Below are 26,021 nucleotides of genomic sequence, written 5' to 3' on the forward strand. Positions count from 1 at the left end.
CGCTGGTCGGCGCACACGCTCCACCACCAGTCCCCCTCGCCGCCTCCAGAGAGGGCGAGAAAAACACGCAAAAAATCGCCGTGAAAACCACAAGAAAAAGCCACCCCACCTCCAGCCTCTGCTCGGCCGCGTCCCGTCGAGACAAAGGCCACACGCGTAGGCATAGTAGGCACCAGGCAGGCAGCGCGAAGGCCAGCCAGAACAGCCGAGCCGGTTCCCGTCCCGCACCCCCGCGATGGCCACGGCGGCCGTGGCGAGGCACCACCAGCACCGCGGTCGCGGGGCGCCCTCGCGCGCCGGCCCGCGGCGCGCCGGCATACGGTGCTCGTCGTCGCCGGCGCAGGAGTTCGCGGCGCTGGCCGCGGTGTTCCGGCGGCGCCTCGTGGTGGGGGGCACGACGGCGGCGGCCGCGGCGGTGGGGGCCAACTTCGGCGGCGTCACCAGCTTCCTGCTGGGCCTGTCGCCGGAGCTCGGCAGGTCGCTCCGCCTCGACGTGCTCTACCCCGTCGGCGGCTTCACGCGCTGCCTCGACTCCGACAATGGGTTCGGTAAGCGCGCCGATCTCGCCTGCTCCTCTTCCTCTTCTTCTTCCCCATCTTGTCAGCTCGGCAATTGCCATTTGCATTTGCTTGAATTGAGGGTGGTTGATTGCGTGCAATTGTTTTGTCTAGATGAGAACTTGAGATGAAGCGTTTATTGCGGGGTTTTTACATTTTTACCATTATAACGAATGACACTCATCAGATTATCATCTTTAGATTGGCACCTACAACTATACCAGCAGAGAGAAGTTTAACTTACAATTTTACCACTTTTGCACATGTGGCAAGCCACGCAGGCATGACACGCTGTCACCCAGTCAGCTCGCTGGTGTCAAATGTCCTTCCTACCCCTAACCTCCTCTCTCTCACTCCCTCTCCAACAGCTGGGTCACGCAGATCGTCTCACTGACAGGTGGACCCCACTCGTCAGATTCATCCCCCACGACACCGACCACGACCCCATGGTGGCCACCGAGCGCGACACCATGGTGGCCGCCCTTGTGACGCGCGCGCTGCTGCCGTCCGCCCTCCCCTTCTCCCCAATCGCCTTGGTCGCCGCCGCTCGCCATGGCCCCGCGCGGACGCGCGCACGCCACCGCTCGCCGCCGTACGCCGCGGACGCACGCACGCCGCCGCGGACGCACGCCACGAGGCCTTGCAGGGGCCCTGCGCGCGCGCCGTCCTCTGCCGGTGCGAGGAGGGCCGCCGTGGAGGGGCGGTTCCTCCACGTGAGGCCACCGTGCGCAGGCCGCCGCGGCCGCACGCTCGCCCCGCGGCCTGGCCGCCGCCATGGCCTGGCCGCCGCCATGGCCTGGCCGCTGCGTGCCGCCATGGCCGCCGTCACCGGCCGCCGCCATAGCCACGAGAGAGGGGCACCAAAGAGGGAGGAACGAGGGAGTACAAGCACGCCGAGCCGCCGCCGCCGCCGCGCGCGTGGGCCACCCCGAGCCGCTGCGGACGCCGTGCGGGCCGTCCGCCGCGCCGCTCCTCGCACTGCCCGGCCGGCCTCCGCTCCGCCTCGCGAGTCGCTCTGCCGCAGCCGAGCGCCGCCGTGGTCCCTCCGCCGCCAGGAGGGAAAAGGCGCCATCGAGGAGGGCCGGAGGGGCGCGCCGGCGAGGAAGGTCTGAGGAGGGCCGGAGGGGCGCTCCGCGGGCCGAGGAGGCGAGGCCGGAGGGGCGCGCCGCGGGCCAAGGAGGCGAGGCCGGCGGAGCGGCCGCAGGTCTGGGAGGACGCGACACCATGGTGGCCGCCGAGCGCGAGGCCATCGCGCGCAGCTGGCGGCCGCGCTCGCCATGGCCGCCGCCTTCGAGGTGTCTCCTACCATAGGTGGGAGATGAATCTGATGAGTGGGGTCCACCTGCCAGTGAGACGATGTGTAGGACCAGATGTCAGAGGGGGAGAGAGAGGAGCAGGTCAGGGGTAGGAAGGACATTTGACACCAGCGAGCTGACTGGGTGCCAGCGTGTCATGCCTGCGTGGCTTGCCACATGTGCAAAAGTGGTAAAATTGTAAGTTAAACTTCTCTCTGCTGGTATAGTTGTAGGTGCCAATATAAAGATGATAATCTGATAAATGCCATTCGTTATAATGGTAAAAATGTAAAACCCCCTCCTCCTGAGTCACTTTGAGCTACTGCTCTGAATTTAAAACGTGTTGTTACACATAACCTTAGCGTTTCTTAATGCTATGTTGCTAACCACTCTAATCATCTTTCAGAAAAACAAAGACCTACTACCTGCCCGCCAGTCAACCGCGCACTTCACGTCTTTACATCAACATGATTATTATTGATTCATGGTGACCTGGCCTAGTGGATACCGATCACCAATTTCACACGGCGAAGAATACATTGGAATGTCTTTTTAGTTGCAGTGTTTGACCGGAGGGGGAAAAAAATCTGAGGTCACATTAGGTAGAGGTGACGCCGCCTGCCATCAGCCACGAAATTAATTCGGGTGTGCACGTTGTTGTCAACTAGCAACTTTCTTCCCCACAGGAATGCACAGAAATAGGATGCCAAGTTATTCGTGTGCACATCCCACCTACAGAAATTAAGAGGACAGAAAAAGTATACAGATCCTAGATCACCTTTGCTTAATTGCTAATCAGACTGAAGGTGAATTAGTTTTCTAATACCTCATTTCATTTGATTTAGAACTATAGTTTCTTCCCAGCAATTGAGCGGAGACAAAGAAATATGAAATATGCTTCTAGAAGTGAATTTTTCTTTGGCCTATGTTCCTGAATCCTGAATCAAGAATCAAAACAATTTTGGCTCTGAGGCCTCCGATTCTCCAGTCTTCATGTTTTTCCTTTCAAATGGGAACATCTTATTAAACTAAGAAAAGCTGGTCACCTCTGGTATGCATATTTTCATATATTCCAAATTGGCTAAAGGCACGAGTGGCTACAAAAAGTGGTCCCTGGTGCTGCTAGTTACTATATCCAACCTGCATGTCATGCCTCCAATGGTGTTGTATGTGTAGATCATGGGCTATCTTGTGCCACATTTAGGACCAGGAATGGCATGCCACCTAGGCTCCATGTAATCACAACCAATCATTGCTGTCATCTGTGGGTGATTCCTAACTAGTAATGGGTTAAGATTTTTTTTGGCTACATGTTTCCCTTGAGGAACAGGGTACCATAAGCTTGATGTTTTTTTTTTTAAAATATTTGTATTAAAACTGGTGCTAATAAGAAGACTTATGTGAAGTGTCTGTCTATAAGCAACACTGCGCAGGCTATTTCATTCAAAGTTTATTAACTGTGAGGTCTCTGAAAAATGCAGAATTCATTTATCCGTCAAGTTGGGTAGGAGATCAGACTCTGCTATATAGGGAAGTAAAGAGAGCAGAATTGCAGAGATCACTGGACCCCCCGCCCCTGAAAAGTGGGAGATTGTCTTCTAGACCTCGGAACATCAGTGAGCCTGTGGCAGCATTTGGGCCCCCGGGATCCAATGGGGAGCTCAATGTCAGTGTCATTGTGTCGCCAGTACCTCAAGACTTCTCGTAAGTCCACTCAATTTCTCAATTGCAGTTGGCTCCTCCAAACTCCAAAGCTTATTTAAACATCGTATTTTAGTTTGCATATAACGATCAGCGGGACACAGAAATTAAAGAGCATCAGTTAAGCTTGTGTTGAAAAATTGCCACACATGCTGACTCTTAACTAGTAGAACTTTTTTTTTACAGAAACCATCAATCTGAGGTGTAATGTAGTTTTTTTCCCATTAAACAAGCAATGAACTGTTTTACACAGGATCGAGGCTTTTGGTGGTCCGAAAGAAGTGGGAGAAGTGGTGCTCAGAAGGATTGCGAGGACAAGGCGAAGCCCAGATATCAACGCGACGCTTATTGACGCTGCCTTGAGAGAAGACGCGGACAATGTGAAATACTACAAGCTAGAGTTCCGAGTCGAGAGCCCTTCTTTCCGACGGCACAATGTTGCGGTCTGCTGCGCGAGGGACGGCAAGCTTTACACCATGAACGCGCAAGCACCGGAGTCGTCATGGAAAGCGGTTCAGAAGGAGTTCTTTGCAATGGCGGATTCCTTCAGCCTAGTGAACGATGTTTGATATAGCAGAAGGGCAGTTTTGTACCCAGTGAGCGTTTTTAGTTTTTTGACTAGCTTGTAACTTCACAAGCATGTCGTTTTTGATATCATGGTTTCATTTATAGGCTAGGAGAAATGTATCATAAATGCCGTTGTCACGAATTACAATCATGTCTGATGTTTTCTTCTGCATGCATTGACTAGAGAATCAAATACTGTTTCATTGTGTCGATCCAAACTTGTGTCACCATTTTTCTGAATGACAACTGAGCACCTGTACCTGACAAACCACTTAACTGATAGCCAGGGTCAGATTTTGAGCTGCAGACTGCAGTGCCACACAGCAGAGGAAGTAGTAATATTGTGGATAGACCATTAACTGCCAAGCAAGTTTTGCGCAATTTGATGATTAACTGGGCTGACCATCGACCGGCCCAAGTTACTAAAAACAATGAGGCCCGCGGACGCCTAGCGTCGATCGGACTCGGTGTCGGTAGTTATATGTTTCTGCAATCGGACACTCGGAATCTCAAATCCGTCAGCGATAGCGCCGTCTCGAAGACGAGTCCGATTGTCCGAACGCCGCGGCGAGCACGATATATATAGAGTATGTGGCGCGCCGGCAGTAATGCAACTCGCATAATCGGCAGCTACCTGTTCGGTCGGCCGTACGTCGTCGTTGCCGCCGGCCGGCGTCGACCGATCAGCCTCAGCGATGGAGTCGCAGGCGCCGAGTCGAGGCCACCACCGCCACCATAAATATATCCACATGCCTGGACACGCCCCCGCAGCCCGAGTTCTCGGCGCAGCTGACATGCGTCGTGACCAAGTACATCAGGGCGGGGCGGGGCCGTGAGCGCACCTACAGCCCGGGGACATCCCGGGCGACGAGGACGGCGTCCGCGGCGTGATGCGGCGGCTGCTGAGGGCGATCCGGCCGCTGCGGGACCTCGACCTCACCGACGGCGAGTGGGAGGCGATCCTGCCCGAGGACGTCGTGCCGCAGCTCGTCGCCCACCTGGGGCGGGGCCGCGACAGCGGCGACCACACCAGCGCCTTCGTGCATCTGACGGTGGACCGTCACGTCTGGTACAGCGCGCCAAGGGTGCTTATGACGGCGTGCGAGGAGGCGGCGCCGACGAATGACGGCAAGTGCAGCATCTGCTTGGAGGCGTTGCGGGAGGCGAGCAATGGCGGCGTCCCCGTGGAGCTGCCGGGCTGCGCGCACGCCTTCCACCGGCGATGCATCTCCAAGTGGTTCGTGGAGAAGCCGACGTGCCCGTTGTGCCGGGGGAACGTGACCAAGCATCTGAACCCGGAGCTGCGGAAGCGTGTCGCCGAGTTCAACGGCGATGATCCAGACCCACCCACCGAGCTGCATGATGACTCGCCAGCACCGCCATGTGATCCGTGAGCATGTTGCTATTTGGTTCACCGCACCGGCCGGCCATGTCCTCTGTTTCAAGCCGCGGCATGTGCGAGTGCGAGCGTTTCTAGCGGTTCCATTTTCAACTTCGTATGATTTTACAAATTGATCTGTATAGTATAAGTCATCAAAATGTACTAAGCAACAAATACAGTAGCAAGTCCATGCAATCGAAAACCGCAGGTTTCGTTTTGACAACTACTGTCTGATGTTTCAATCATGTCTGAAGTTTCCTCTGCAACAAATGCCTGGACATTCTAAATCTTATTTCATGAAAATAATGCAGATGCAAACTCCTCGTGACAATTTTTCCGGGACAATGATTCTGACATTCATACTTGAACACCATTCTGCAGAGTAATTCGGATTTAAAAAAAGATATACATTGCTTCTCAGCTGTACTTGTCGGCTACCTCCATGAGTAGTTCCGAGAGCTCCCTTGGCTTCGAGAGCATCGGCATGTGGTCAGCTCCCTGCAACCCCCTCACCTCCGTGCCGGGGTTCCACGACGCCATCCGCCGCTGGAACTCCGCCGACCACGACGCGTCCTCCTCGGCGACGACGCACACCCGCCTCACCGCGCCGTACCGCTCCGCCGTCAGCACGGCGCCGTTCATCTCCGCGTCTTCCCGGAACCACCGTGACGGCCTCACCGCCGCCATCGCCAGGGTCAGATCCTGCACCGCGCCATCATTCAGACAGAGGAAGCAGAACGAGACAGATCATCTCAAGGATGCGTCATGTCCAACTAGCAAGCTAGTGGGCAGTGGCCATCGTTACCTACCTCAGGGGGGCTGAGCTGATACAGTCTCTGCTCCAGGTACCGTGGCCCGAACTGAAGGGTCTCCACGGGGTGCTCGGGATCGCCGCTCGTTTCGATTTTGCAGTCCATGTAGAAATCTTCTGGCCGCTGTTGTTCTTGCAAAAACTAGTCCAGGCAATCATGGTTAGATTGAAATAGGGTGAAATCTGCCACGCTTCTTGTCCTTTCTGAGTAATTGAAACAACGCTCGGCCTTGGTTAAATTTTTAGTTTGTTACCTGTTGGAAGACGAGCGTCATGGGCTTCCCGGCGGCGGGCATGGCGGCCGACACGAAGACCGCGACAGCGACGCTGTCCGGGTACCTCTCCATGGCCAGCGCGAGGCTCAGCCCGCCGAAGCTGTGGCCGACGAGGACCGCCTTCTCCCCGGCCGGCAGCGCGGCCACGGCGTCGAGGAGCGGCCGGCTGTACTCCTCGAAGGACAGCACCTCCTCGGCGCGGCCAGGTCTGGCGCCGCACGCGGCCATGTCCAGCGCCGTGACGCGGTGGCCGGCGGATGACAGGGCGGTGGCCACCTTGTACCAGCTCCACGCGCCGTGGCAGACGCCGTGCACCAGCACGAAGTGGTGGTGCTGACGCTGCTGCTTGCCGCTCTCCATGATCGCTGCGGTTAGAGGGATCAGGGCGGCTTGCTCGCAACAACACTTTTCTTTTATTTTGATAAGGCTCGCGAGAACACTTCGTCGGAGGAAGAAGACTAGAAGAGGACATGTGGTGAAAATAATTCTTCTTTTTCCACTGAAAAAAGTAATTTATTTATTTATTCAGACTTGTCCTGTTGTGTCGGAGACGAATATTGACTGGCTAATAGGCAATTGATTCCTGACTTGTCCTGTTCTGACTTTGTGAGTCGGTAGATCGATAGCATCAATGTCTGTCTCAATGATTGAACAGCCAGTTTTTTTTTAAAAAAAAATCTCTCTCAGCTCTCATTCCTTTTCAAATTAATCTCTCTTCCTCCCGATCAACTGTACTTTTCCGCTACTTCCATGATGAGTTGCGCGAGCTCCGCTGGCTTCGAGAACATGGGCATGTGATCAGCTCCACCGATGGCCCTGACCTCCACGCCGGGGCCGCAGGAGACCGCCACCCGCCGCTGCTCCTCCGCCGGCCACGTCTTGTCTTCCTCGGCGACGACGAACACTCGGCTCACCGCGCCGTACCTGCCCTCCGTGAGAACCTTCTCCCCGGTCATGGCCTCGTCCCTGAGGAACATCTGCGCCGGCCTAACCAGCAACCTGGCAAGTGTCAGATCCTGCATTGCAATGCGTCGCCACAGCAACTCGCAGTCTCAGTACCCTGTCGTTCATGGTTAACAAGCAATCAGGAGTAGAGACTTTGTGTTACCTCTGGAGGGCTGAGCTGATACATCCTCCGTGACATCCACTCGGGGCCGACCAGGAATGTTTCCGCTGGATTCTCCGAGCCTGTCTCCACGATTCCAAATGTGCAATCCAAGAAGAAATGCGGCGCTGAATCTCCTTGGAGATGCTAGTGTTCGTGGAACATCAAAGAAGAAAGTGATTCAGATAAGAATCGATTGTTTTTTGTTTTTTGTATTCCTTTTGGGATCCTTGATACTTGCTGTAAATATATATCACCGATACAGAAAGGAGCAATCTGAACCTGTTCCAGGACCGCTGACATGGGCCGGCCGGCCACCGGCATGGGCGCGGAGACGAAGATGGCGACAGCGACCTTCTCCGGGTGGGCTTCCATGGCGAGCGCGAGGTTGTGCCCGCCGAAGCTGTGCCCGACGAGGACGACCTTCTCCTCCGGCGGCGCGGCGGCCACGGCGCGGAGGAGCGGCCGGGAGTACTCCTCGAACGAGAGCACCTCCTCGGCGCGCACGGCGTTAGCGCCGCACGCGGGCTGGTCGAACGCGGTGACGCGGTGGCCGGCGGATTCCAGGACGGTGGCCACCTTGTACCAGCACCACGCGCCGTGGCAGAGGCCGTGCACGAGCACGAAGTGGTGTTGACGCCGCCTCTTGCCGATCTCCTCCATCCCTGAAGGCCTGAACTCACCACGGACGGTGAAGTCAACGCAAGATTTGGCAAGAACAGCACCAAGAGCATGGAGCCCGGTTCACTTGGCTCTGTTTTTTTTTTTTCGCGCTTCTGCCTGACGACCCCACGATCACACACGCATGCTCGAACCCGGCGCAGACAGGTTCCACCGTATGGAACCTTGTCAGTTCGTCTTTTTACGCTGCCTTACTCTTCCACCAGGCGTTCGCGTGAATATTAAGATTCAAATTTTACAATTTTTGACCAATAATTTGGCCACCATTTTTTTACTATTATAGGACAACTTTGATATGGACAGATTTGTAATCAAATGTACTATCCAATAATTCTAAATTTATAATCATAACAACTATAATATAAATAAATGAATGATCAAACTATAATTTGGAAGACCATATCATATCAAACTATGCCTTATAAAAAGGCCTGAAGGGAATATTAGTGATCAAATCTGTATAGCCGTCCTGCCTATTCCTCATGCCATATGAAAAACCATAACGACATAACCTCTTCACCAAAGAGCCCGTACACTAGGACAAAGTGGTGGGAGGCAGATGTCATGACGGTGGCCACCTTATACTAGTTGAAATTTATGCATACTGCCAATATGATACAAATCACCCAATGCTGATTTTACTGTCGACCGTTTCCTCACGGTCGATGACGCGGCTGGACGCCATGGTTCCCACGACCTTTTCCTTTTTCTTGATCTCCATTCTCCATTCTCCCTGGTTCACACCTCTCTCATTTCTCTTTCCCCTTCCCCTTTTCCTCTCTCCGCTGCTCCAAACAAATCTACAATCGGGCGAGCTCCGCGCGCGGGGATGGCAAACTTTCGGGGTAGCGGTGTTTTTTTTTCATTTTCATTTTCTATTACATTTTTTTTCAAAATTTTTGTTTTGGATGAAAAAAATTTCTTCAATTTTTCTCAAAACTTTCTCTTTCAAACATTTTCTCATCAAAGTGTCTTTCCTTTCTCCCCAAATGTTTTTCTTGAAAAGTTTCTCCATAAAACTTTTATCAAAAAATGATAAAAAATAACTTAAAAGGAAAAAAGACGGTTGGAAGATCGACCGCCGTAAATTAGAATTCCCCTACGAATTATAGCATAGCACAGTCCAAACAATAAACCAGAGCAACACCGGGTCGGCATATCACAGTTTTTCCCCACTGCAGCCTTGAGGCCTTGATAATCTAATATTATTACATGACATAGATGCAAACTTTGTCTGACATAAGGCCATAATTTTTGCTGATGGGTGTACGATCAGGTTTGTGTATGTGCTTGTCGGCAGTACCTGTCAGCTATCTCCACGAGCAGTTCTGAGAGCTCCCTTGGCTTTGACAACATGAACATGTGATCAGCTCCCTGCAAACCCCTCACCTCCGCGCCGGGGTTCCACGACGCCATCCGCCGTTGGAAGTCAGCCGACCACGACGCGTCGTCCTCGGCAACGACGCACACCCGCTTCACAGCGCCGTACCCCTGCGCCGTCAGGACGTTCCCCTTGAGCACCACATCGTCTGCGAACCACTGCGATGGCCTCACCATCGCCATTGCCAAGGTCAGATCCTGCATCGCACTTGTTGTCAGGGATATGCGTGTCAGGAACCACTACCAGTGGCCATCTGGCTATTGTCACCTACCTCAGGAGGGCTGAGCTGATACAATCTCTTGGCCAAGTACTCCGGCCCTAGCAGAAGTGTCTCCACCGGATACTGAGACTGAGGATTGGTGCTGGCGCCGTATTTGCAATCCATGTAGAAATCTGGCCCCGTTTCTTGAGAAAACTATCATATTTGCAATAATCATTGTCAACGGCGATGTTGAGCTTTTTCGTAAATGCAGTAGTATACCTCTTGGAGGACGAAGGCCATGGGCTTCCCAAGGGCGGGCATGGCGGCCGATGCGAAGACTGCGACGGCGACGCTGTCCGGGCACCTCTCCATGGCCAGCGCGAGGCTCTGCCCGCCGAAGCTGTGTCCGACGAGGACCACTTGCTCCCCCGGCGGCAGCGCGGCCACCGTGTCCAGCAGCGGCCGGCTGTACTCCTCGAAGGACGCCACCTCCTCGGCGCGCGCGGGGCTGGCGCCGCACGCGGCCATGTCCAGCGCCGTGACGCGGTGCCCCGCCGAGGACAGGAGCGTGGCCACCCGGTACCAGCACCAGGCGCCGTGGCAGACGCCGTGCACCAGCACGAAGTGGTGCTGATGATGCCGCCGCCTCTTGCCGATCTCCTCCATCCCTCAACTTTTGGATGGTGAAGTCAACGCAAGCTTTGGCAAGAACAACACCAAGAGGCGTCCTGTCCTCTGTTAGAGGAATCGCTTGCCACGGACAAGGAGCCCGTTTCACATGGGTCTGTTCTTTTTGGCGCCACCTGACGCACGCACACTCCACCATCCAAATGGCTGTGACTGCATATTCTTGAATCTCAAGTGCCTATCACTTGAAAATAGCGCCGATTAAATTCTAGAATAATTTTTTTAAAAAATACGAGTATTCATGCCAAGTCACAAACAGCGTTAGGACCTCTAATGAGTCCCAAATAGTGTTTAGGTATAAAAATGATACAATTTGAAAGTTTGTGAATCGGGATGACACAACGAGACAAGTTCGAGGACTGCTCGTGTATTTTACTCTCAATGTTGTAAATAGTTCAAATAAATGTTGCAACAGTACGCTCTAATTGTTTCATTTGATATGATCCAGTCATGCTCCATGCAACATCAAACAATTGAAGCGAGAAACGCTCTGAAATTCCAAGGAAGCGCAAGCATCTTATTCCATAACGACAGCGCTCAGCGTGTAAGCTGGCTGCTTATGTTCACGAATCACGAGATGGGCTCTAGCTACTACAAGCCACAAGATTAGACTTCGTATATTGTAGTCGTATTTATTTGTTGGCTATCCTGAGCAGGAGGTCGCAAAGTTCCCTGGGCCTGGAGCTCATGACGGCGTGGTCGGCGCCGGCGATCTCCTCCACCTCCGTGCCGGGGCTCATGGCCACCATCCAGCGCTGCATCTCCTCGGTGCTGGAGCCGTCGGCCTTGGCCACCACGTACACCTTCCTCACCGACCCGTAGTTGCCGGCCGTGAGCAGCGCCTCGTCCTTCATCACCGGGTCCTCCAGGAACTGGTTGCCAGGCCTCACCAGCAGCTTGGCCAGGGTCAGGTCCTGCAATCATTTGCGTTGCACAAACCGCAGGTGTTGATCATGTCACAAATAAGCACAGATGCCTAAACAATCAAGAGGACGTCGTGTACCTCTGCTGGGCTCTCCTGGTAATACTTTTCTTCCATGAATCTTGGACCCATCACGATTGCTACTCCATTGTTGCAGTTGCTGCTGTTGATGGCCACCGTTTGGCAGTCCATGAGCAGGCCTTTAGAAGCAGTTCTTCGCAGGAACTGCCAAAAAAAACTTAGTAAATTAAATATGTGATTTTTATAATAAATTAAATATGTGTTGATGCTCCCATAACGACTACTAGTCTCAGTCTGTGACGTGTCAGCTCGTACCTCCTCGGTGGTGACGCCCATGTGCTTGCCGACGCAGGGCATCGCCGCGGCCACGAACACGGCGGCGGCGACCTTGCGCGGGAACCTCTCCATGGCGAGCGCGAGGCTGAGGCCGCCGTGGCTGTGGCCCACGAGGACGAGCCGCTCGCCGCCCGGCGCCGCCGCGGCGACGGCGTCCAGCAGCGGGCGCGAGTACTCCTCGAACGAGGCGACCTCGTCCAGGCGCGCCGGGTGGGCGCCCGACGCGGCGAGGTCGAGCGCCGTCACGCGGTGCCCCGCGGCCCGGAGCGCGGTGGCCACCTTGTACCAGCACCACGCGCCGTGGCAGAGCCCGTGCACCAGGATGAAATGCTTCTTCTTGCCGCCGCCGCCGCTCTCCATTGCTGATCTGCTTGCTGTACGTGCTGGTGTGGCCGTGTGGGGTTCGTGATCGATGGATGCTGTCTGCTTTGGATTCACGGCCTTGCAAGGGTTTGATGTTTATATAGAAGTGGTGATGGTGTACGGGCAAGAGATTAATCGTCTCAGCGTGTTCCTTCTCCTAATCTCCTTCAAGTTGATCGCCTCATCTTCTGCTGCAAGAAGAAGAAGCAGCAGCAAGCGTGGTCTGTGGAATCAACTGACTGAATAATGGACAGTTCTATATTGAGTCGGTAATGCGCGCGTTTAATAATTGAGGATCAGGATTCGCTGATCCATTGTGACGGAACCGCCAAATTAAAACTCTAATTAAGCGTAATGGCCGTCACTTGAACACATCAGGCTCATTAGCTTAACGGCTTAATTTGGCGATCCTTTCGCAACCCACGTCCCGATCGAAACATCACCGATAGTCCCACGCGAAGGTGGGCGCAGATGGTACAAGCACGACACATATTTGAATATACAACAAATATACATAGAACTTGACCTTAAGTTTTACAAACCAAGTTTGAATAAATACATAATTCACAAACTTTTCAATACTGAAATCCTGGTTCGTCTAGAGGAACGGGGCCTACAGCTACCAAAAGTGAGCCCTAGAGAGATCCCTAACTAAACGTCCGGCTCCACGACCACCCATCCCTCTGCATCCCGGCGGATGAACTTGGCGCAGCAGGGACAGAAGTCTGTGTCTGCGTTTCCTGAAATAATGTTGGCAACAAACCCTGAGTATTCTAATACTCAGCAAGGCTTACCCGACCAGTGGGTATAACTTAGCCCACATAGCTAGACATGCAAGGCTTTTGGCTGGTGGTTCTTTTGCAGAAAACAGGCAACTAAAGTAATTCCTTACTTTCATTATTTTAGCCTCAGATTCTATATAAACTAACTCTTATCTAATATTTGCAAAGACCTACTATAGAAATCATGGTGATGCAAGCAAAATAAAACAATGGCTCCATATTTTATATAAACATACCTAACTCACATTCTACATTTTTGCTACGGTGTGACAAAGAGACCAAGGCCCTCATAACCGCGAGACACGGCGAATCGATCCGATTTAACCTTGCAAGGTGGACCTAACCAACACGGCACGTATTTGCCCCGTCGGACTATACATACCAACCATTCCCCTCCCCGCCTCGAACTACAGGAACCAGCCCAACGACATATGGTCAGCCGAGCTCAACGTGAGACCACCAAAAGTAAACACATGCATCCCAATTCTCCGCGACTACTCGACTCGCCCCAGGAGTTGGGTGCGGGTTCATGTACTTTCGAAGCAAGGCAGTACTCGGCTTACCGGTTTCGACTACCTCCTACTCCCGGCATGCGGTTAGTACAGTTCAATCCCCGATCAGCACTGCCACATCCACCGGTCCTTAATCGACACAGACGGGGCTAAGACACCCAGGAACCCTGTCCTGCTGCCATACCTATCCATCATCCCCGCCCGGTCTCACATTTCCATGTTCGTTTCGAAACCAATCTCACATACTGAATTATATAAAGATAATAACGTATCTCGCGAGTAACCGGAAATTACTCGACTCCTAACATCCTACATCTCGCGAGTGCAGGAGACCACTCGTCTTCTACCGGTAACATTAAGCTTAGCACAACTATCGTCCTATACATGCTAGTATAACTCCGGGAATCCTATGAATCATGCAACTAGGGTTCCAAACAATTCCTGAACTTAATGCACAAGTAGTAGAAACATACATAGGTGTCTTAATTTAAAATACTAGGATGTGCACCGGGGCTTGCCTTGCGCCTGCTGCTCAACACTGGGGCCAGACGGGCCTTGGGCCGGGTGCTCACACCTCTCCTCTTGGGCTTGCGTCGTTTGCTCTTGTGGTGCCGCGATCACCTCAAAGACGGCTCTCTCAGATGCGGATGCTACACGTATGCATATGAATTAAATGAGTGCAGCCCAAGAATGTAACTAGTTTACTTTAACTGAAATACCCTGCGGACTGTCCGCGCCCGAGTGGCGGACTGTCCGCCGCACTATCCTACCAACCCAGCAGAGGCAACAACGTCTCTGGAACTTTTTCCCATTTTACCTGCGGACTGTCCGGCCACCCCTGGCGGACCGTCCGCAGTTCAAGTACTCAACCCACCAGAGACGAAAACGTCTCTGGACAATTTCCTAGACTCTACTGCGGACTGTCCGCGCCCAAGTGTCGGACCGTCCGCAGTTCACCCCTGCGAACCCCCAGAGACGACATCGTCTCTGGACAAAAACTAACCTGACCGGCGGACCGTCCGCGCCTCCCAGGCGGACCGTCCGCGATAACTAATTTCTGACCTTCGCCCTAGGCGGCAGCAAGGGCGGCGGCGACGGCGGAGGCCGTGCTCCGGCGCCGGCGACACGTCATGGAAGGGGAAAAAGGCTGTGAAGCATAAGGGACTCACCACGAATCCATTCCCGCGGTCGGTTCGAGTGGAGGACGACCGGAGAGGCGGATCGGCGGTGGAGCAAGCTTCAAGCACCCCCAATGGTGTCCGGCGGTGGTGGAAAGATTCCGGCCGGGGATAAGCCGGTTTAGGGGTTTGGGAAGGTGGATGAGGTGACGAGGAAGGTTCCTGCGCGAGGAATCGAGGTCTGGTGGACGGAGGAGGGAGATCGAAGCAAGGGGCGACGATGGCGCGGGAGCTCGAGCTCCGCTCGGCTCTGCAAGAGAAGAGGAAGAAGAGAGGATTGACGAGTGGGTCCCAAGCCCATCCAAATAAATATCTGGGCGACGCCTCGCGGACTGTCCGCCGTCACCTCGCGGACTGTCCGCGTGGTGGTTGTTACATCCATCCACTTCTAATTAATTTCAAACACGGAGCCGTCAGCAGAGGACGGTGGAAGCAAACGCAAGCATTTTATATTTTTATTCCATTTCACGACACCTAATGTCATGGATCAAGATGAAGTGCTTGCTGCTGCTGGCTGCTATCCGTTTCGGAGAAGGTACTGCTAATGTTGTTGTTGTCGTCGTCGAAGAAAAAAAAACTGGATTTATTTTTCAGAGGAGTGCACGAACTAATGGAGCAAGAAGGAACGAACAGTCAAACATGGCAAAGATAAAGACATGCGTTTATTTGGAGCTTTGAGCCCAGCTTACATAAAAGATACACCGTATATCAGTGAAAAATTGCCGAACCTGAATACCTGGTCAACTCCAGTCTCAGTCTGTGTGACGTGTGGCCATCATCTTCGTCTGTGACTTCACCATTTCTCAGTTACAAATTCTGCTTCACCCACAGCTCGACACCAGCTGCAAATAGTAATAGGCAATAGCTGCCTGAAACGTTCATATATTGATCTCCTTCTCAATCGTACTTGTTGGCAATCTTGACCAGAACATCACAGAGTTCCTTCGGTTTGGACATCATGGCCATATGATCGGCTCCGGCGATCTCCTCAACTTCTGCGCCAGGGCTCAAGTCCACCATCCGGCGCTGCATCTCCTCGGTGGTGCTGCTATCAGCTTTGGCGATCACAAACACCCTGTTCACCGATCCGTAGTTGCCATCCGTGAGCAGCGTCTCGTCCTTCATCATTGGGTCGTCCATGAACTGACTGCCGGGTCTTAACAATAGCTTCGCTAGCTCAAGATCCTGCCCGGATGATGCATGTCTGTCAGTTTTTAGAACTCTATTCACTCGAGCACATACAGAAATTTCTTTTGTTTTTCATTCAAGGGGAAAGGAAATAATGGTGTTCGTTTGCTGGTTACCTCTGTTATTAACATATAGTATCATTAATAAAATATAATGACGTTTGTTCACCGTAATTTGCGACAAAGTAGTTTTGTTACCTCGGTTGGGCTTCGATCATACACTCTGGCCGCCAATAAGTTGGGGCCAAGTAGAACTGCAGCTCGAGGTCCTTGCTCTGTATTTAGAAGCATCGTTTCGCTGTCCATGAAAAAACCTGGTTCGATCGTCTCCATGAACTAGCACAAAGAAAAGGTATTTAGCGGTGATGTTAGCATAGCACTGAGTTACCAAGAATGATTTTAGCGATAACCTCTTGGATGGTGATGCCCATGTGGCTGCCGATGCGCGGCATGGACGCGGCCAGGAACACGGCGGCGGCTACCTTGCCTGGGAACCTCTCCATGGCGAGGGCGACGCTGAGCCCGCCGAGGCTGTGGCCCACGAGGACGAGCCTCTCGCCGTCGGGCGCCGCGGCCACGGCGTCGAGCAGCGGGCGCGAGTACTCCTCGAACGAGGCCACCTCGTGGAGGCGCGCCGGGTGCACCCCGGACGCGGCCATGTCGAGCGCGGTCGCCCGGTGCCCCGCGGCGCGCAACCTCGCCACCACCTTGTACCAGCACCACGCGCCGTGGGACAGGCCGTGCACGAGGATCAAGTGCTTGTCGCGGCTGCTCTCCATGGCTGCCGGAGCTTCAGCAGGCGCCTCGACTGCCAGGTGCCTGGTCCTCGCCAACACGGCAACGCCCTCAGCCCGGACGTGCGCCGGTGAGCCGGTAGGTGACGCCGCTGGAGGAGGCGCTGCTGCAGCAATCAGGGAATGGGAGTGCGATCGAGACTTCGACTCTTCGAGAGTAGTAGCTGTCAGCTAGTCCCACTCTGATTCTTCATGACAACCATATCTAAATTAAAATTGCCTCATGTGGTCCACTGGATAATTAGTCTCTTCGGATTTTTGTTTCGAAGCGCAATAACTATGGAAATATTTCGACCCTGGTTGATTTGGTTGCCCCCACAACTTAGCCCGTCTGATTTCTTAGTCGCTTGGCCCACATGTCATAGATTGACTTTTTTTTTGCCTAATTTTGCCTAAGGTTAAGTGGTTAATTTTCGTGGCCAGAAAAGTATGGCAAGACTAACTTGAGCCGTCTTATGAGTTGACTGCAAACCGTCTCTTCACTGCTCTCGATCGCCATCGCTTAAAGTGATGGAGCTGGTGACTGGTGACCAGTCCAAGCATAGTGTGTCAATTTGACTAGTGCATTCGGAATGGAGTGATCAATCATGGCCTCGGCCTGGGCCCTTGTGCTCGTATAGTGCTGCACTTGTGCTTACGGTGAGTCGATTACAATTGTGCAGCAGCAAAATTGTTGCTGGACTGACACTGCCCGTCTGCCCCTCAAGCACAGTTGTAAGTTTGCAACTGCATGCCTGAAGGATCTTCAGTTCTTCACCAATCGCCGACTAAGGATAGCCCAGAGGGAATTCTGCAGAGTGCTCATTCAGAACTGGCTTCGCATACAATTAGAAAAGAAAAAATAATCTTTCGTTAAGAATATAAAGTTAGCCTGTTGCACTTATCGTTCTCTTTGACATCAGGTATTTGGGATATGCAACTATTGGCCCGTAAATTCTGACAGATTCAACAACCCTCATACTTTTCTAGCAATCTGTTAAGAGTGTGTAGGTCAAATCCAGGCCTGCTAGATCAAAGCCCGAAGGCATCACAGCAAGCAGACATGCAGACCTTTCCATCTCCGTACACACTACCATGCTTCCTTCCTGTTTCAGTATCCAGAGCATCGGCTTATTGTGCACAGATCGTAGCATTTCTTCTTGTCATTATTAGGGTGAAAAAAAATCAGGAGGCGCAAAAACAGAACAAGATTTTGGAGGTGATCAGATAATTGTAGTCTGAATTTTTGGTCAACACTAGAGTTTCTGTGAAAGCTTATCATCACATCAACCGCGCAAAATCCTGTGTTTTCGTAAAACCCATCGGCAGAAGATCCAAAGAAAAATCCAAGGACAAATCAATATCAATAGACAAGAAATTGCATAGATCATGGAAGGCTCAGAAGGATCCATTGGTTTCTCTCGTCAGGAGTCAGAAAATAGGTAGGTATTTTTTGGTCATCACAGCCTCCAATCATCAGATCCAAAAACAAATGAAAACAAGAACGAAAAAGAGAAAAATCCAAAGAAAAAGTGTGGAAAACCTAACAAAACGAGGACTCAAGCACCCGTCGCCTCGGATTTTTGACCAGACCTTGTGATTCCCGTGGCCGCAGCCGAGAGTATTGCGGCAGACAGGGGGAGGGGAAAGAGCCGTCGTATATATAAGGGTGGTCTGTGGGGTTAGGGTTTCCGGAATATGGTGACATGAATTTACCAGAATACCCTTATCTTCTTGGTGGGCCGGCCCAATTAATTTGCCTCTTCGTTCCTTTTGTTCCCCTCCCCACTGAATCATCTCATCCAGGCCCACAGTACACTGAATTTTGTGGTACAAAGATATCTAGGCCCATGGACCACCACCTATGTGAGGCCCGAAGGGGCTCACACCACCACCACCACTGAAGCTCCTCTGGTGGTCGTCGACGCCGAGATAATCCACGACGCGCAGGCCGTCGGGCCGCCGGTGCTCCGTCGCCGTCGTCTGCTGCTGGCCGCCGCCGTGCGTCCGCGATCCGATGGCCCTAGTCATCGAGCCGACCCCACCACCACCACCACCGTAGAAGAGCTGCTGACCCGGCAACAGCCTGCCTGCGTCCAGCCCAACCAGCTGTGCCTGGCCCAACGGCAGCAGCCCATCATCATACGGCGGCGGCGGCGGAGGAGCCTTCAGAGGCCCAAACGGACTCATGGGCAGACGGTCAGGCCCACCCAGCATGGGCCCGAAGCCGACGGTGGCGAAGCCCGCGCCATAGCCGCCGCCCGTGGTCGCGCCCATCTCCGCGGCCTTCTGCAGCAGCGCCGTGGCGGACATGCTCGCCGTCGCCGAGCCGCCCATGCTTCTGTTGGGATCGCTAGGCCCGTCGAGCCCTATCCTGGCGCCGGCGAAGAAGGCTGCTGCCGACGGCGAGGGCGCGGGCCTCGCGGCGGCGAGGCTGGAGAGCATGCAGCCGGCCATGCTGAGCGGCGGCAGGAGCGGGGCGGCGTCGTCCGACATGGCTGCGGGGAGCATCCGGAGCTGCGGGCTCTTGGTGTCGAGGTCGAAGTCGTCGTCCTCGGCGGCGTCGAGGTCGTCGTCGGCCTCCTGGTGGGAGTGGGACGACGGCGGGAACGCGAGGTGGTGCGCCTGGCCCTGGAGGGCGGAGGCCACGGTGGCCATGTTCATGGGCTGCGCCAGCTTGTTGTTCTCCTGGGCCAGGGCGTCGCAGAAGGCCCTGTGCGTCACGAAGCTGTCTCGCCTGCGTGCCAACCAAACAACATGGCTATCAAAAAAAAAAAACCAAACAACATGAGCAGTAGAGAACATTAACAGGTTGCAAATAATTGTGTAGTACGAGCATGCACAGTGTATAATGTATGCCCGGCGACACTGGAACATGGACTTTGGGACCGAATTTAGTTGGACGACTTGTCAAATCTAGTTAATTGTCAGGTGGCCCAGCACACGCAGCTAGAGCTAGTATGCAGTAGTATTCGTGAGGCTATTAGCTCTTGGTGTCGATCATGGCATGGCATGAACGCACAAGGGACCATGTTGCCTGTACATGCTCATACATTCTTGTCTGAAAATTAACTAAGATCGATCGGTGTCCTCAGCTAGTAGTCTAGTACTAGTAGCTAGTGTTGGTGTGTGTCGCCATGCATGCATGCGTGTGATCGATGTGAATCTGATGGCGATGGAGTACAGTTAATTTGGTCGTCAGAAGAATGATAGAGAATGCAAATGCAAGGTGACGGCTGACCTTGAGAAGACGGTGCCGCAGTCGCACTTGTACTCGCGGGTGCCGCAGACCTTGGCGTGCGCCTTCCAGTCCGAGTGCACGGCGTAGCGCTTGGCGCAGCGCTCGCACTTCCACTTCTTCTCGCCGTGCTTGCGGCAGTAGTGCTTCTTGATGCCCGTCAGGTCCCCCAGCGCGCGCGCCGGGTTGTGGTGCACGCACGACGCCTCCGGGCACACGTACACGCGCTTCCTCGGCGGCCCGCCGCCTCCCGCGGCGCCGCCGTCCGCGCCGCCGCGCTGCCGCAGCTTCCACGGCAGGTTGTGCCCGCGCCGGTGGAGCTGCAGGTTCTGGTCGCGCTGGAAACCCTTGTGGCAGATCTCGCACACGAACCGGTTCGTCGCCATCAGCGTCCGCGGCGACAGCGCGATCACCTCCGCGCTAGGGTCTTCAATTCATCGTCGTCGTCGTCAGTTCGTTCGTTATACATCATCATCAGGCGCATGCAGCGCAAATGCAATTGCAACGCAAGACGTGCGGCGTCAGTACATATATTCAACCAATTCGTGGGATTTAAACATTATTGTTAGCTAGCTAGAACAAAATAATGCTGTCAAATTGCATTGATATATCCAGGAGATAACATTCACCCCGTTCGGCAGGTTGGAGCTGGAGGCTGGAGCTGGAGTTGTGTGAGAGAAAAACACTATTGCTTGGCTGGTGGTTGGAGCTGGAGTTGTGTGAGAGGAAAATACTGTAGAAGCTGGAGGCTGTCCACCAGCCGAACGGGGTGATTATTGTCTATCTGATAAATTAATTCTCTGTAAAAAAAACATTTCAAAGTGACATGCAAGGACTGTCAGCTACTTTTTAGTTTCTTCAAGAAGAACGTTGCATTATTTTTTGTGGAGTTTATAGTTTGTCAAGTAGCTAGGATTCTCATGTTCAATGTATAATTAAGAAGGCTCATAACCTGTGCACTACATAACCAGACGAGTGTTCTGAATAGTGTTATGGATCTGTCTATCTTACTCAAATTTCCACAAGCGATGTTCAAATATTCCCTTACAGTATGCCTGTCGTCATCTTAATTATCACGCTAGTCTTCGCTAGCTGAAAGGGAAATTTGGACTAGTAGTAATAAACAGTTACAGTCGCAATTGAATTGTCCTATCAATCATAGAGAGGCCACTACTGTTCGGATTTCCGAAAGAACACAGATCAAAGACCGCAGGCTGGATTATAGCTAGAAGGAATTCGTTACTCCAACATCATATCGATTTCCCCAAGAACAAACTACATATATACGTGAATTGATATGATGCTGCAGCCTGCAGGTCACCATAACTAATTAAGCGTCAGTAAGAATTATCGCGGACGCACGCACCTGGTGTCCCCGGAAGGCTTCTCTTCTTCTTCACCGTCGGCGGGGCAGGCGGCGCCTCCGATGGGCCGGTGACGCGCTGGAGATCATCACCGCCGTCGTCGGTGCCCATCTCCGGCGGGCTACCGAGGAGCGGCTTGATGTGGAACTGCCGCTGCTGATGCTGCAAGAACTCTTCCTCCACCTCCCTGCTAGCTGTATTACTGCTGCTCACAGAAGAGAAGCTGCCGGCACACTCCCTTGCAGCCGCTCCCGACATGGATGGCAATATATAGCAACTAAGCTTGCATGCACGCGCACGCGCACAAGCTCCAATCAAAGCTACACACACTTACTTGCAAGGATGTACCAGGGCAACAATTTGGCAGTGAAGACTTATACCTTTTACATCACTAGGCTTTTGTTTCTGGGCTCTTGCTGGGGCCGGGGGAGAGAGCGTGTGTGTTCTTCAGTTCTGGGAGACAGTAGAAGGGAGGGCAGGGGTTGGTCTTGTATTTATCCTTGGCATTTTCCCATGCTGCTCCTCACACCTTACCACATTCCAAATTATTACCTTTCGATGTGCTGCTAATGCCTGTCTTTTTCCGTATGTGTGTCAGTGCTGACTTGAATGCGCATGGTATTGTAGTACTCCCTCCATACCCAAAAAACCTGACGTTTAGGACAAGGTTTGAGTCAAACCTTGAGAATATAAATCATGAATAACTCTCAAGTTATTGAGTTTGAAAATATAAAAATTATATGAATAGATTTGTCTTGAAAAATACTTTTATGAAAGTATACATATATCACTTTTTGATAAATATTTTTAGAGAAATAAGAAGTCAAAGTTGTGTTTTGGAGACCGTGTCGCTGTCCTAAACGTCAGGTTTTTTGAGTATGGAGGGAGTATATGTCTATAGATTAATCTAGAAAGAGAGAGAGGAGCCTTGTAACAATAATGTGTTCTATAATCTAGTATGGTATAATAGCCGCGAGGAGTCAAGTAGAGAGAGAGAGAGATTTTGATTTATATTTATATACTAGCAGTATGTGCATCGTTTGGATCTACTGGCCTTTGTTGTTTGCTCCCTCGGGATCGATCGGCCGGCTACAGATAATGCCAAAGCTTTCCTGGGTTAATAGCTTGCCATGACAGCAACCTGTGGTCAAGTTGATTCGCCTTCTTGTTGCCTTGTTTTCTTGCCTAGGGCCCTGGCCTGAATGCATGCCCTCGTTTTCAATTGAGCGTCTATAAAATTATATTGCAATTTAAAAGTGCGGTTACCGATCCCCAAAACCAATCTCTCTTGCAATGCCAACTAACCTCAGTTTCTTGACTATTGTGGAGCCTTCTCATAATTTGGTCCGAACCAATAATACTTTTGTCGTGGTGTGGCAAACCACAGCCGGGTAGCGAAATGCACCCGCCTAAGCCGAGAGGGTGAGTACTCGGGGGTTAGCTAGAACCAGGGTTCACCTTACCGGTGGGAACCGGTCCGGTTTGATCGGTTACCGGTCAAACCGGTCCGGCCCGGTTCCGGTTTGGGCCGGTACCAAACCGGCCCAAATTCAAAATTTAAATTTAAATTCAAAAAAATGAAAAATTTCCAAAAATTTCCTAAAAATACTTCAAGGTGCGATGAATCTAATGGTGTCAAAATTTCTCAAAAATTCGTTCATTTAGTATAGTTTGCGGGGATTTGAAGTTAAACAAAAAAACATGTATACAAAAGTATACAAATACAATGTAAAAGTAGTACAAAAGAGGGTTGGAGGGTTCATTTAGACTAAAATATGTTATACAAATATTTATTTAGTATACTTTGCGGGCATTTGAAATTAAATCAAAAAAGAAAAAAAATTGAATTTGATCGGTTACCAGTCAAACCGGCCAGTAAACCGGTCAAATCGGCCGGTATACCAGTACGAACCGGTTGAACTGCGCCATTTGAATTCAAGTTTGAATTCCACCGGTTCCGACTGGTAACCGGCCAAACCGGACTGGTATACCGGTACCGGAGCCCGGTGGTTACCGGAGACCGGTCGGAAATTAAAACCCTGGCTAGGACTAGTTCGATCTCGCTCAAGAACACGATGAACACAGCCGGTTTAGAGTGGTTCGGGCCGCCGGAGCGTAATACCCTACATCCACTGTGTGTTGTATTGCCTTGCCTCGAGAGAGTCTGCGAGAGCTTGGTGCTGAGTTCAACGTGCGTCTGTGTGTGCTCCCGTGTGAACCTGTGTTCTAGCGGGCGTGCTCTCCCTTTTATATGTCCAAGGGGAGCACGTACACTGAGCGGGGCCCCGACATATGGACCCGGCGATGTATTATAAACTACACTTTGGCCTTCAATGCCTCAGATCCGGAGATCTTGTCGTCAGCTTCCGTGCGTAGCTTCTGACCAGGGATGGTCTTGAGATGTCCTGTCAGAGAAGAGTCTAGCCTCTGCAGCCGCGCGTCGAGGTCATGATAAAGCGCCGAACTACAGACTCAGTCACTGTAGCAGCGTGCACTGTTGCTTCAGTCAGTAGCTGGTCATCATGACTCGTCGCCCATGCGCGCGGCGCTGAGTCTTTAATGCTTGTCTTGGTAACTGACGAGCCGCCTCGGTAACTAGCGATCCACAGTGTGGACTGACAAAAGATGCCCCGTGCCCAGAGGCAGCAGAGCCCGCCTCAACCATTCACACTTAATGCGGGTGGGTGAGGGAGCTTCCAGCGGAAGGCTTGCGCCCGCGCCCGCGTCTGCGTGGCATGCGGCGGCTCCGGACCCCTCCCGAGCAGCTAGCTGGGCCGAGAGTTCACGGGGGTCCGGATAGGCACGTGGAGGTCCCGGACCCACCTGCGGGGGTCCGGGTCCTCGGTCACAGGTGCTGAGCATTTTCACCTCTGGGACACGTGGCGACACCGGACCCGTCCCCGAGCGGGAAGCGGGTCCGGGACCGTTGGTCCGGTGAGATGGAGTCGGACCCAGGGGTCCGGCTGCTCAGCTCCTTAGGGCGTAGTTACGGATAACTACGCAAGTCTTTGCACAGTAGGAGTGGGTACCCCAGCTGCAGGGTACCGACAACTTTATAACTATTTCAAAGATAAACCTACCTACTGTGTGGAAATGGTAATATAAGCAGTGTTGCCCATTAATTGGAACAGTATATTCTTGTATTTGTAGAGATGATATCATGGCTCGGCTATAATTTTTTCTTGTTAATTTAGGTCAAGCCTTTCACCAACAATTAATCTACTAATACTTAATTTTATGATGCAAATAATTGATGTTAGAATTCGTATTAAAAATACTACTTATTTAAATTTACAACCCTTCCCCAGACCCCGCACAGTGCGGAAAGATTACGGCACTGGGTACGCCTTTTTTTATTTAAATTTACAATTTTGTATCACATAAATGATAATATTTAATGGAATAATACGCCTTGTACGCCTTTTCTACATCAGCTCGTTAGTTAGACAAATTTTGCAAAGCTGATTTGATCTCTCAGCATTGTATGTAGGCCGAATCCTTCTTACAACAGGCTAGCTAGCTAGCGATTTCTTCATCACCATTGATGTGTCCTTTTCAGAGTGTACAGAGCATAACCATCAGTTGTTAATTATTACATGTACTACCCCTGGTGTTTATACGCAGATGCGAAGTGGTGGTAAACATCACATGACATGTGACGGTAAAACTGTCCTAGACACCTAGTTTATTTTGTGGCAAGAACGATAAAGATGTGCATAGTGTGGAGCTATCGATCGAACCACAATGCAAGTTGTTTATAATAACTAATAAGCCGACGTCCTCCACCTAGTTCTCAAGTAACCTATGGAAATTGACGAACTTAACTTTTTTTTCTATTCAAGAACATTATATTGATTCTGCCTTGTATGCTTCGTAATTCACCTGTGAATGTGTCCACGCGTAACTCTGTCAGGAGATGATGTATCAGTCCCACCCAGTAACTAATCAGATTTACTCTTTTTAAGGCGATTGATTTCTTGTTTTGGTGTAAATCACCCACGTGGACGGTTGGATGTGGCATCCATGGCTAAGATCGGTTGATGTGGAATTGTGTTGTCGGGCCCGCCTGTTGTGTTGCTGTGACCCGTCATTTTGCTTAACGGGCCCGCTTCTATTATTGTTGACCCCTTTGTACACGTTATTGGGTTTAAGACTGTGTTGGACTGAAACCCGTTTAGCATTTATGTTGTCCGCTTTCAGGTGCGTCTCGGCTGCTCTGTTCCCTTGATTTTTTGCCCGTTGGGTGAACACGAGGTGTAGAGAGTGGCGATCAGGGCGCACTCCTCGTTGTGGCGGAGATTCCGGCGACTAGGGCGCGGCGGCTCGTCGAGGCTGCGAGATCGGCAACGAGGGGCCTCCCTTCTCGTGGGGGCTTCGTCAGAGCACATGAAGACCGGTGAGTTCATTAGATTTGCTCTTCCTTTTTTCGCTTCTATTCTGCGTGTGACTTGTTAGGGTTTCGATCTGGCTTGTTAGGGTTTCTCCAGAGCAGAGCACGTGTTGTGTTTGATCGGCGAGTATAGTGGTGTTCGTTATACAGGATGCTCGAAATGGCTGTTTGTGTTGTTGCTGCTAAGAGATTTAGTTTTCATCTGTTAGTGTTGCTAAGAGATTTTGGCCTTCCTCTGCAGCGAGAATAGGTGTGTCATTGGGTTGCGGAAAGATGTTGAACAACTCATTGCTTGATAAATTACCCATTGCT

At 52.1% G+C, this 26,021-nt stretch overlaps 8 protein-coding genes and 3 non-coding genes across 11 annotated transcripts; 2 read left to right on the forward strand and 9 right to left on the reverse strand.

Moving 5' to 3' along the window:
• The first annotated feature begins 105 nt into the window (after window positions 1–105).
• Window positions 106–4,338, forward strand: LOC120709178 (psbP domain-containing protein 7, chloroplastic-like). Its single transcript, XM_039994723.1, has 3 exons — window positions 106–548; window positions 3,334–3,556; window positions 3,807–4,338. Exons 1-3 carry the CDS (start codon window positions 236–238, stop codon window positions 4,120–4,122), a joined length of 852 nt encoding a protein of 283 aa, XP_039850657.1. The 5' UTR covers window positions 106–235; the 3' UTR covers window positions 4,123–4,338.
• A 672-nt stretch (window positions 4,339–5,010) lies between these two features.
• Window positions 5,011–5,514, forward strand: LOC120710314 (putative RING-H2 finger protein ATL61). The gene has a single exon (XM_039995945.1). It carries the CDS (start codon window positions 5,011–5,013, stop codon window positions 5,512–5,514), a length of 504 nt encoding a protein of 167 aa, XP_039851879.1.
• A 223-nt stretch (window positions 5,515–5,737) lies between these two features.
• On the reverse strand, window positions 5,738–7,065 carry LOC120709180 (probable esterase PIR7A). The gene is made up of 3 exons (XM_039994725.1): window positions 6,567–7,065; window positions 6,311–6,454; window positions 5,738–6,203 (listed from the first exon to the last, which is right to left on the reverse strand). The coding sequence occupies exons 1-3, from the start codon at window positions 6,945–6,947 to the stop codon at window positions 5,919–5,921; spliced, it is 810 nt and encodes a 269-aa protein (XP_039850659.1). The 5' UTR covers window positions 6,948–7,065; the 3' UTR covers window positions 5,738–5,918.
• Window positions 7,066–7,210: 145 nt separating this feature from the next.
• Window positions 7,211–8,590, reverse strand: LOC120709179 (probable esterase PIR7A). The gene is made up of 3 exons (XM_039994724.1): window positions 7,975–8,590; window positions 7,696–7,839; window positions 7,211–7,603 (listed from the first exon to the last, which is right to left on the reverse strand). Exons 1-3 carry the CDS (start codon window positions 8,353–8,355, stop codon window positions 7,313–7,315), a joined length of 816 nt encoding a protein of 271 aa, XP_039850658.1. The 5' UTR covers window positions 8,356–8,590; the 3' UTR covers window positions 7,211–7,312.
• Window positions 8,591–9,498: 908 nt separating this feature from the next.
• On the reverse strand, window positions 9,499–10,639 carry LOC120710828 (probable esterase PIR7A). Its single transcript, XM_039996399.1, has 3 exons — window positions 10,236–10,639; window positions 10,026–10,169; window positions 9,499–9,951 (listed from the first exon to the last, which is right to left on the reverse strand). Exons 1-3 carry the CDS (start codon window positions 10,620–10,622, stop codon window positions 9,646–9,648), a joined length of 837 nt encoding a protein of 278 aa, XP_039852333.1. The 5' UTR covers window positions 10,623–10,639; the 3' UTR covers window positions 9,499–9,645.
• Window positions 10,640–11,047: 408 nt separating this feature from the next.
• Window positions 11,048–12,594, reverse strand: LOC120710829 (esterase PIR7B-like). Its single transcript, XM_039996400.1, has 3 exons — window positions 11,902–12,594; window positions 11,647–11,790; window positions 11,048–11,557 (listed from the first exon to the last, which is right to left on the reverse strand). The coding sequence occupies exons 1-3, from the start codon at window positions 12,280–12,282 to the stop codon at window positions 11,276–11,278; spliced, it is 807 nt and encodes a 268-aa protein (XP_039852334.1). The 5' UTR covers window positions 12,283–12,594; the 3' UTR covers window positions 11,048–11,275.
• A 2,786-nt stretch (window positions 12,595–15,380) lies between these two features.
• LOC120709182 (probable esterase PIR7A) lies at window positions 15,381–16,912 on the reverse strand. The gene is made up of 3 exons (XM_039994727.1): window positions 16,355–16,912; window positions 16,143–16,280; window positions 15,381–15,942 (listed from the first exon to the last, which is right to left on the reverse strand). Exons 1-3 carry the CDS (start codon window positions 16,721–16,723, stop codon window positions 15,655–15,657), a joined length of 795 nt encoding a protein of 264 aa, XP_039850661.1. The 5' UTR covers window positions 16,724–16,912; the 3' UTR covers window positions 15,381–15,654.
• A 677-nt stretch (window positions 16,913–17,589) lies between these two features.
• Window positions 17,590–21,927, reverse strand: LOC120709181 (zinc finger protein GAI-ASSOCIATED FACTOR 1-like). Its single transcript, XM_039994726.1, has 3 exons — window positions 21,322–21,927; window positions 19,959–20,382; window positions 17,590–19,454 (listed from the first exon to the last, which is right to left on the reverse strand). The coding sequence occupies exons 1-3, from the start codon at window positions 21,575–21,577 to the stop codon at window positions 18,560–18,562; spliced, it is 1,575 nt and encodes a 524-aa protein (XP_039850660.1). The 5' UTR covers window positions 21,578–21,927; the 3' UTR covers window positions 17,590–18,559.
• On the reverse strand, window positions 17,721–17,827 carry LOC120710921. The gene has a single exon (XR_005690090.1). It is a non-coding gene; the product is annotated as a small nucleolar RNA snoR100 (small nucleolar RNA).
• Window positions 17,935–18,009, reverse strand: LOC120710886. Its single transcript, XR_005690055.1, has one exon. It is a non-coding gene; the product is annotated as a small nucleolar RNA Z155 (small nucleolar RNA).
• Window positions 18,108–18,190, reverse strand: LOC120710862. The gene has a single exon (XR_005690038.1). It is a non-coding gene; the product is annotated as a small nucleolar RNA R41 (small nucleolar RNA).
• Window positions 21,928–26,021: the final 4,094 nt, after the last annotated feature.

Source organism: Panicum virgatum, chromosome 5K (assembly GCF_016808335.1).
Source record: "Panicum virgatum strain AP13 chromosome 5K, P.virgatum_v5, whole genome shotgun sequence".
NCBI classification, from domain to species: Eukaryota; Viridiplantae; Streptophyta; class Magnoliopsida; order Poales; family Poaceae; genus Panicum; species Panicum virgatum.

Excerpts from the sequence above, each read along its gene's own strand:
- LOC120709181 (XM_039994726.1), bottom strand. The coding sequence starts at position 21,577 with ATGTCGGGAGCGGCTGCAAGGGAGTGTGCCGGCAGCTTCTCTTCTGTG. Across the intron at positions 20,383-21,321 it reads AAGCCTTCCGGGGACACCAG|ACCCTAGCGCGGAGGTGATC; the intron begins GTGCGTGCGTCC and ends GATGAATTGAAG. Across the intron at positions 19,455-19,958 it reads TGCGGCACCGTCTTCTCAAG|GCGAGACAGCTTCGTGACGC; the intron begins GTCAGCCGTCAC and ends GTTGGCACGCAG.
- LOC120709179 (XM_039994724.1), bottom strand. The coding sequence starts at position 8,355 with ATGGAGGAGATCGGCAAGAGGCGGCGTCAACACCACTTCGTGCTCGTG. Across the intron at positions 7,840-7,974 it reads TGTCAGCGGTCCTGGAACAG|CATCTCCAAGGAGATTCAGC; the intron begins GTTCAGATTGCT and ends CACGAACACTAG. Across the intron at positions 7,604-7,695 it reads ATCAGCTCAGCCCTCCAGAG|GATCTGACACTTGCCAGGTT; the intron begins GTAACACAAAGT and ends ATTGCAATGCAG.
- LOC120710828 (XM_039996399.1), bottom strand. The coding sequence starts at position 10,622 with ATGGAGGAGATCGGCAAGAGGCGGCGGCATCATCAGCACCACTTCGTG. Across the intron at positions 10,170-10,235 it reads TGGCCTTCGTCCTCCAAGAG|TTTTCTCAAGAAACGGGGCC; the intron begins GTATACTACTGC and ends CAAATATGATAG. Across the intron at positions 9,952-10,025 it reads ATCAGCTCAGCCCTCCTGAG|GATCTGACCTTGGCAATGGC; the intron begins GTAGGTGACAAT and ends AGTGCGATGCAG.
- LOC120709178 (XM_039994723.1), top strand. The coding sequence starts at position 236 with ATGGCCACGGCGGCCGTGGCGAGGCACCACCAGCACCGCGGTCGCGGG. Across the intron at positions 549-3,333 it reads CGACTCCGACAATGGGTTCG|AATTCATTTATCCGTCAAGT; the intron begins GTAAGCGCGCCG and ends TGAAAAATGCAG. Across the intron at positions 3,557-3,806 it reads CCAGTACCTCAAGACTTCTC|GATCGAGGCTTTTGGTGGTC; the intron begins GTAAGTCCACTC and ends TGTTTTACACAG.
- LOC120710829 (XM_039996400.1), bottom strand. The coding sequence starts at position 12,282 with ATGGAGAGCGGCGGCGGCGGCAAGAAGAAGCATTTCATCCTGGTGCAC. Across the intron at positions 11,791-11,901 it reads TGGGCGTCACCACCGAGGAG|TTCCTGCGAAGAACTGCTTC; the intron begins GTACGAGCTGAC and ends TTTTTTTGGCAG. Across the intron at positions 11,558-11,646 it reads ACCAGGAGAGCCCAGCAGAG|GACCTGACCCTGGCCAAGCT; the intron begins GTACACGACGTC and ends AAATGATTGCAG.
- LOC120709180 (XM_039994725.1), bottom strand. The coding sequence starts at position 6,947 with ATGGAGAGCGGCAAGCAGCAGCGTCAGCACCACCACTTCGTGCTGGTG. Across the intron at positions 6,455-6,566 it reads TGACGCTCGTCTTCCAACAG|TTTTTGCAAGAACAACAGCG; the intron begins GTAACAAACTAA and ends TGCCTGGACTAG. Across the intron at positions 6,204-6,310 it reads ATCAGCTCAGCCCCCCTGAG|GATCTGACCCTGGCGATGGC; the intron begins GTAGGTAACGAT and ends GGCGCGGTGCAG.
- LOC120710314 (XM_039995945.1), top strand. The coding sequence starts at position 5,011 with ATGCGGCGGCTGCTGAGGGCGATCCGGCCGCTGCGGGACCTCGACCTC.
- LOC120709182 (XM_039994727.1), bottom strand. The coding sequence starts at position 16,723 with ATGGAGAGCAGCCGCGACAAGCACTTGATCCTCGTGCACGGCCTGTCC. Across the intron at positions 16,281-16,354 it reads TGGGCATCACCATCCAAGAG|TTCATGGAGACGATCGAACC; the intron begins GTTATCGCTAAA and ends TCTTTGTGCTAG. Across the intron at positions 15,943-16,142 it reads ATGATCGAAGCCCAACCGAG|GATCTTGAGCTAGCGAAGCT; the intron begins GTAACAAAACTA and ends TCATCCGGGCAG.